This window comes from Lactuca saligna, chromosome 2 (genome assembly GCF_052625555.1).
Source record: "Lactuca saligna cultivar CGN05327 chromosome 2, ASM5262555v1, whole genome shotgun sequence".
NCBI lineage: Eukaryota > Viridiplantae > Streptophyta > Magnoliopsida > Asterales > Asteraceae > Lactuca > Lactuca saligna.
The window spans coordinates 128122914-128131017 of record NC_136418.1 but is presented as its reverse complement, the minus strand read 5'-3'; the positions used below and the strand labels follow the sequence as shown (position 1 = coordinate 128131017).

General features: G+C 36.0%; 2 protein-coding genes across 2 annotated transcripts; one reads left to right on the top strand and one right to left on the bottom strand.

Annotated features, from left to right (window-relative positions):
• Positions 1-344: 344 nt before the first annotated feature.
• ERCC1 (nucleotide repair protein) lies at positions 345-3273 on the top strand. The gene is made up of 9 exons (XM_078980153.1): positions 345-625; positions 711-840; positions 1132-1235; positions 1383-1482; positions 1734-1810; positions 2093-2192; positions 2306-2377; positions 2464-2532; positions 2724-3273. Exons 1-9 carry the CDS (start codon positions 402-404, stop codon positions 2949-2951), a joined length of 1104 nt encoding a protein of 367 aa, XP_078836279.1. The 5' UTR covers positions 345-401; the 3' UTR covers positions 2952-3273.
• LOC145031570 (putative serine/threonine-protein kinase PBL7) lies at positions 2996-5223 on the bottom strand. Its single transcript, XM_078980151.1, has 6 exons — positions 4852-5223; positions 4424-4668; positions 3891-4276; positions 3664-3796; positions 3305-3394; positions 2996-3224 (listed from the first exon to the last, which is right to left on the bottom strand). The coding sequence occupies exons 1-6, from the start codon at positions 5147-5149 to the stop codon at positions 3066-3068; spliced, it is 1311 nt and encodes a 436-aa protein (XP_078836277.1). The 5' UTR covers positions 5150-5223; the 3' UTR covers positions 2996-3065.
• Positions 5224-8104: the final 2881 nt, after the last annotated feature.

Genomic DNA, 8104 nt, shown 5'->3' with positions numbered 1-8104 from the left:
CACGATTTACACTCACATAACGCTCCTTACAACATATTTGACACGGTCGCAGCCGTTTATCATTTATTTTAATAGTTTTTTGGTAGATACATGAAGCGTTTTGGAGTGTTTGAGAGCTTCTAGCTTTTAGCGTTTGACAAAACTCTTCGTTTAAAACATAAAATGTCGTTTGACACTACAAACTTCTAACATTTAGTTTAATCAAAACGTTCCAAATTCAAATGCTACTTCATGTAGGATTTAACAAAACGCTACAAACTACAAGCTACCAACTAGTTTTATATACCAACTAGTTTTATAATTAAAAAATAAAAATAGGAATAGACGAGCTATAAAATTGGTTCTGGTATGAATATTTTGGCAATGTGGAGGGAGAACAGAATTTGGGCAAAGAAGAGAAAATGGAAGAGAAGGACAATCAGAATCCTAACAACAGTTCATCATCGTCGTTCGTGATCAAGATACCCTCATACGAAGAAGTTATTCAGAGTTCTCAATCGAAAACCCCTCCCCAGTCTCTTTTCAATCCTTCTCAGTCCTTCTCTCAGGCCTTCAACTCCATTAAGAACACCGAGTTTTACGCTCCACCTCCACCTCCACCTCCTTCATCCTCTTCAATTCCAAGGTAGCTGTGTTAATCGTTTCATGCATTTTCTCATCTATGATTTAACTAATGTTGCATAAAATTAGGGCTTTTTTTCTTTTGTCAGGGGAATTCAGCCATCTGGGGTTGATGCTACTCCTTCTTCGCCGTCGCCACCGGTTGCAACTGCACGTTCTACCGGAGCATCTTCGTCTTCTACGCCAAGCCGCAACGCAATACTTGTTAGTCATAGACAGGTGATATACTTTGATATAAAAGCCCACTCTTTTGCTGCAACTGCCATTTTTTACTTTCATTGGCTTCTTGTGCGTAATCATGATGTCGATTTTCTGATTGTATTAGGGTTTTTTTACTTTACTTATATCATCCACAGACAATACATATACACAGAATTGCATCTATTACACTGCCTTTATACGGAAAACCCATTGTCGTTTGAAGCTTGTAGAGTGTGTACTGCATATTACACTGCCTTTATGTACTGATTTGCATCTATTTTTTTTTTCTTTTTTTGTTTGCTCCTACAGAAGGGAAATCCTTTGCTCAAACATATAAGAAATGTGAGGTGGGCTTTTGCAGATGTTGTCTCTGACTACGTCTTGGGACAACAATCATGTGCTCTATATCTCAGGTTTCATCTCCATTTTAGTTCTTCTTAATGACCCCTCAATCACATAGGCTTTAGTTTCCAAAATTTTAAAGATTCTTTAACCTCACTCTTATAACTTATATCTAATCTCATATTCTCATTCTGATCATTATGATTATTTCCATGCAGTATTAGGTATCACCTGCTTCACCCAGACTACCTATATTTTCGAATAAGGGAATTGGGAAAAAATTTCAAGCTTCGTGTTGTTTTATGCCATATTGATGTTGTAAGATCTTGATATCCACAGTTGAATCTTTGATTTGTTTCTTTGGAATAAAGTATGAAATATAGCATATATGTTGGTTTACACTTTTCAGTTACATAATCGAACAAAAATATTAATCATCTCAATCATTATCAATGATTCATGTGGGACAATTCAATTAAAATCTGATGAAAATGATGTGATTGATATAAATATGATCATGAGAATACAACTATGTGATTGATGAATCTTTTTGTTGTTTTATGTTTTAGGAGGATGTTGTAAAGCCATTGTTGGAAGTTACAAGAACAGCTCTGCTTCATGACTGTACTCTTTTGTGTGGTTGGAGGTATCTTTCATTCATCCTGTCTTAAATAAATATATTTTCCTTAATTTACAAACAATCCATGCTTCATTTTGTTTATTAAGATCATAAGTATCTGTATTTGTATTCTAAAGATGGGCTAAACAATAATATCGCATGTTCTAATGATTCTTGAGTGTGGCAATTCTAATGTTTTGGAATCATATTCTTGATTTGTTTTAGGAGTTACTAAAATGACTGAATGTTCTAAGAATCAAACATTTATGTTACAAAAAACTTACAAAACTCATATGTTATTTATTTCAGCTTGGAAGAATGTGGTCGATATCTTGAAACAATAAAAGTTTATGAAAACAAGCCTGCAGACTTCATTCAAGGCCAAATGGATACAGACTATTTATCACGGGTAATATGCTCAAGTTCTCATCTTTCTTTCAAGATTTTTTATGGGATTTCTCTCTCCGCTAGTTTTGGCTATAAAAAGGTTTTCTTGATTTCATTAATGAACTTTGATTGCAGTTATCACACGCCCTAACATCAGTTCGACATGTCAACAAGACAGATGTGGTTACTCTGGGCTCTACATTTGGGGTACTTTAGTAATTTCTGAATCTGATTAAAGTTCAAGATAGTTTAGTAATTTTATAATAAATATCCAAAAAACTGATTACTTGCAGTCTCTTTCTCATATTATGGATGCTTCCATGGAGGATCTGTCTCGTTGCCCTGGCATTGGAGAACGAAAAGTACATCTCTTCGCTCTTATAAATACCATAATAGCAACATACTTATACTTCTTTCCTCATATTCTAATAGCAATATGTAACAAACAAAGTCAAAACATTAGTAGGTTGCTATTATGAGTAAAAGTTGTATATATATAAGCATGTTGTTATTATTGTAAACATTTTTTCTCTTACTGTAAATGGTTTATTAGGTAAAACGTCTGTATGACACTTTCCATGAACCATTCAAACGCACGGTTTCCAAGCAGCATCCACCACCCGAAGCATCCGCCCAACCTTTCACTCCAAGTGAAGCACAAGAAGACGAAAAAGTAGGAAGTTCAAGTAAGCGCGATAAAAAAGAAGCTAATTTATCCGTAAAATCAGCCCTTTCAGCAGCTTTCGCAAAATACAAGGAGAAAGTTGGCACAGAAAAATAGATAAAACAGAAAGTACAACTACAAGTACAACCTGTTCTGTCATGTCATGAGCAAAGATTCAATTTATTTTATTTGTTTCATTTCGTTGAATACAAATCAAGATTCTAGTGACATCTAAGATCTAGGGCTTACTCGTTTACTAAACCTAAAAGAACTAGAAGCACTCCCCGCAGATAAATTGTTTACTATTGGAATCAAGGATTGTACAACGTCTGTCATTAGTGGCCGATAATCGGCTTCGGTTTGCACACACATGGCTGCGATTGCGGCTACCTGTATAAACAAGACGTTGAGTTAGTTATTTGGTGACTTATTGTGGTAATGATTGTTTGGAAGCTTAGTTGAATCGAGACCTGAATTAGATCCTTTCTTGAGTATTGACCATGTAGATTTGGATCAACCATTTCGACAACTTGAGCTCTATTTGTTAACCTTGGAAGAGCCTAATGTAGGAGCACAAGGTTTCAATTACGAAAAATATAAAGAAAAGATTATAATATAATCCATTTTGATACTGCTCTTGCTCAAGTACGCTTAACCATAAAGTTTTGATGGCAACTGGCGCCTCATGGTTTTAAAATGCGCCTTGGAATGAGAGGCATTGTGTATCCACACTTTAAAAAAAAAAAAAAAATCCAAAGTTGTTTATCTTATCATGTCCTGTGTAACGGATGGGTCCTATATGTAACTGAAAATCTGTGAGTGTACTTACCCAAGAGACAAGGACATGTTCTCCAGGTGGTCGGTTTGTGTCGATAGGTACACGTCCCGTTAAGAGTTCTAGCAAAACAACACCGTAGCTATAGACATCTGATTTGGTTGTTAGCTTTCCAGTTGAAGCATACCTAACATTGTCGAAAGTATAAAAATATGTATAACGTCAAACCTATATGATTGACATGACAATTGACGTGATAGATGGATAAATAATGAACTCACTCAGGTGCTAGATATCCCGTGGTTCCCAAAACACGGGTCGAGATCAGACCGTTGAGTTTGTCTGATCCGATCTTGGCCAGCCCAAAATCGGTGACCTTTCCTCGAAAATTTTCGTCTAACAAAATGTTTGATGATTTAAAATCACGGTGTATGATAGATGGTGTGATGTGTTCATGGAGGAACTCAAGTGCCTTTGCGGAATTGAGGGCGATTCTCATCCGGATGCCCCAAATCAGTGCTTGAGATCGTGCATCAGAAGAGTGGAGGTGATCGTGAAGAGTACCATTTGCCATATATTCGAATACAAGGAGCCTGTGTTGATTATCAGCACAGTATCCAAGCAGGTCCACCAAATACGGACACTGTAGACGACTTAGTAAATCCACCTGTAGATTTTTAATAAAAAATAAAACTAAAATTAATGTCAAAATTTTGATTATATGCACAATTCCACGCACAAATACAGTATTTTATTTTAACAATTTAAAATAAAATGGTTGTAATTGTAATGAGACGTCACATATGACATATACCTCCGACCGAAAAGCACGTTCAGCTTGCTTCCCTTCCCTGTGAAGCAATTTAATAGCACAAACGGTGCCGTCACGGAGTACCCCTCGGTAAACCATACCGAAACTACCCTTGCCCACAAGGTTAGCTTGGGTGAAGTTTCCCGTAGCTGATTCCAGCTCTTTATATGTGAATACTTGTACACCTCTAGATGTTGCTAATGGCAGGCTGCATGGGCTTCCTCCGTAGATACACCCCCGCTTCCCATCTACCTCTCAAAATTAAAGATAAAATTATTCTCATATTTTTTGTATTTTTTTCCACTTAAATGAATAAAAATAATTATTAATTACATATTTATCAGTGTTTTGGTACACAAAAATGATGGTATTCAGATTAATAAAAGCGGTAATTTAGTAAAATTAAATGGAGGTTAGATGTTGTAGTTTACCTGGGCCACCATCGAATGTTATGATGCTATGAGAGATGAACATGCAATTTTGGTTGTGTTTGGTGTTTCCATTTGGTTTTGGAGATTTTACACGGCGGAGCAATGCTACAATTAGAGAAATTGCAAGGAGTAAAATGACAAGAACGATGGGGATGACAACCACAAGAATGGTGGATTCCGGGAGAATGTCACGGTGATGGTATTGGTGGTGTTGTTGGTGGTGGTGGTGTAAATGAGTGTGGTTTTCGTTGACATGCATTCTCGATGGCGGCTCTGTGTCTGTGGTGTTCGTCCCCATTTTCACTGAAACCGATAAAGATAGGAGAGAGATAGAAGGGGGAGGGGGGCTTCAACGGGGTTGGATGTAAAGAGTAGTGATAATTTATATAAGTGAGTATTTTTTTAAGGCATAAATGATTAATAACTTTTATCGCATAAAGCGAATATTAAGATATTTATAATTTTTATTATGTATTTAGTAAATATATTTTATCAAACTGATACATATATTAATTAATACCGATTAAATTGGACTACCTAATGTAAATCATTAATGTAGTTTGGTAATTTTATTTTGTTCTCGTCGTCGTCGTACCAAATGTTATGGAAATTGAGTAATCTAACCATTTTTTTTGAAAAAAAAACCTCTATTATTTTTTTTTGCAAAATAGCCATTGTATCTGAAATGAGTTATTCCGGAGTCCATTTTGGACTCCATGGCGGGTTGGGCCGGCCCATCAAAGACGCTCTGAAATGCCTACTCCGGAGTAATAGTACTTATTCCGAATTTCTATTTTGATTTTCAAATTCATTTTCCAAATTATATTCCTATATATTTCGGATCTTGATTTTATTCTAGATCTTGAATTATAAACGCATTCCGACACGTTTGGGCACGCTTTCCGGCATCCCAACACATTCCGACACACATTTTGATCTCCAACTTAAGATATGGAAAACGATCACAATGACATAGTTGTTTTACGCGTAAATCCTTTACTCTTTTACTCTTAGTAGTTTAGTTTGAAGATTTTGTTTTTATAAACTTCATTTGGTATGCGAAGTACATCTCTAGAATAAACCGAACACATTCCGGAGTAGCAAAACATGTTGACAATGCATTAGGACCAACCCAAACTAGTTTAATTATTTATATTAGGGTATTATACATAAAAAAATTAGTATTCCAAAACAAAACATACCATTCCGGAATGCTTTAGAATGCGAGGAACTAGTCTGGAATACGAAGAACGTATCCGGAATGCGAAGAACATGTCCAACATGCAAGGAACTTGTTATAACTTATAACAAGTTTTATATTTTCAGCAGACAAAATTTTTGATGCATAAATTACACTTACTTGTAAATCCAAAGTTGTTGTGGATATTCTTGCGACACTTAGAGATAAACCCGTATACACGACTATATTCCAGAATTCATGTTTTGGAAGGTGGTTATATATTCCTAAGGTTGATGGGCATCTTTTACTTCTACAATACGTGTTTTGCTACGAAGTTATCACGGACCCTCGAAACGAAGTAGAGGAAATGGTTTTTGAGATTGAGGGTTATGAGCTGTCTTTCGGGAAGAAAGAATTTTGTCTTCTCACTAGCTTCCACTTTGGTGACAATTTTCCTGCCTTTGTTTTTGGCGGCACCTTCCATTCCCGTGTATTTCCTATGGTCGTAAGGAATGTCTTTGTGAAATTAGATGATGTGATTGATGTGTTTAAACATTCTTTTAATGAGTTATCGGACGGGGATGCAGATTTGTATACATTTTTAAGGTAAAATACATGATTAACAATTTTAACATTTTTTCTTTGATAATATTTTAATACATGATTCTTTTAGATATGGATTCTTGAGAATCTTCATGTGAGTAATTTGTTTGGTACTCGGCAATCGAATGTGATCTTTTGGGTTGTTGCATGATCAAAACTGTGGCCTTTATGTGCGGTTGAGTGCAACCAATTTATAATCATCAATGACATATGATTACTTATATATTTTACAATTTTCTTCTATATGTATAATTTATGTTTATTTATAATTTATAATTTTGTTTGTAGAATAATAGACTTATACAGAAGTTGGAGCCAACAAAAGAGGAGAGTCGTGTTGAATGGTGGATAGTTAGCTTCGCGTGGATTGATCGCCCTAATTTACCTATCATAGATATTCACAGGGCATATTCTCTAACATCATCACCCCAACACTCGCCTACCCATGAACCTCGAAAAAAGAAGACACGAATATATGTTGCATCTAACCTATCAACACCATTACTACCACCCAGTGTACCATCAACTGATAAGGACCAAACTATTATTGGACTTCGAGAGAAGTTGAGGTCACATGAGATTCGTTTTTCAGCACATGACACAACTTTAGCCATGCTTCTAAAACTTATTAATAAGACACCCCGAAGATGATGTTGGTACCTCAAAAGGGGTGGAGGTACATTGTTAATTATTTCACTCCCATACAATTTTTATTTAAGTTTATGATATACCCATTATTGCATCGTTTATAATTAAATACTATTGAACTGTACAAGCACTTACTATAGAATATGTTGGTACATCATAACAATCGTTGAATGAAGTCTCTGAACAACTTTCTGCATATATGAAATCATCATATTTAAAAGAGATTCCACGGGAACGATACAAAATACCTCCAACACATCTTAGGCGTTTTCTACTGTAACACCATGTTTCGAAATCGTTTCCTAATTCGGGGTCCGTGACCTGAAGACCATTTATCACAAGGCTATGGGCCTTGGAAAATGAGAGATTTAGAACCCTTGGATGTGGATAATGTAGATTAGGTGATCCTAGAGCTCGGTTTGTGTTTTGGAGCCCAAGGGTATAACCTTAAAGTGATAGTTTGGGTCTTTTATTAATTTTGGATTTAATCTCTAGAAGTTTTAAGGCAAAGGAGAGGTGATATAATTGTAGAGCTTATCATTACCTTTTCGTGGATATAAATAACATCGAAATCGGACTTATAATGAAGAAGTTATTACCTTCAGAATATTGGTGGTTTTAGTCCCTGGACGAGTACATTGGGTGTACGCTATGAGTATGCTAAGCGTAACGGGTCGAAGTTGGTCGTGGATGAAACCCACGTATGTTGGGCGTACGTGATATGGGTTGGCTGTGGAGTACACGGGGCGTACCCAGCTCGTACGCTGTGCATACTGTCCAAAGAAGGCGTACACTGGGAGTAAGTCTGAGTATGTCAGGTGA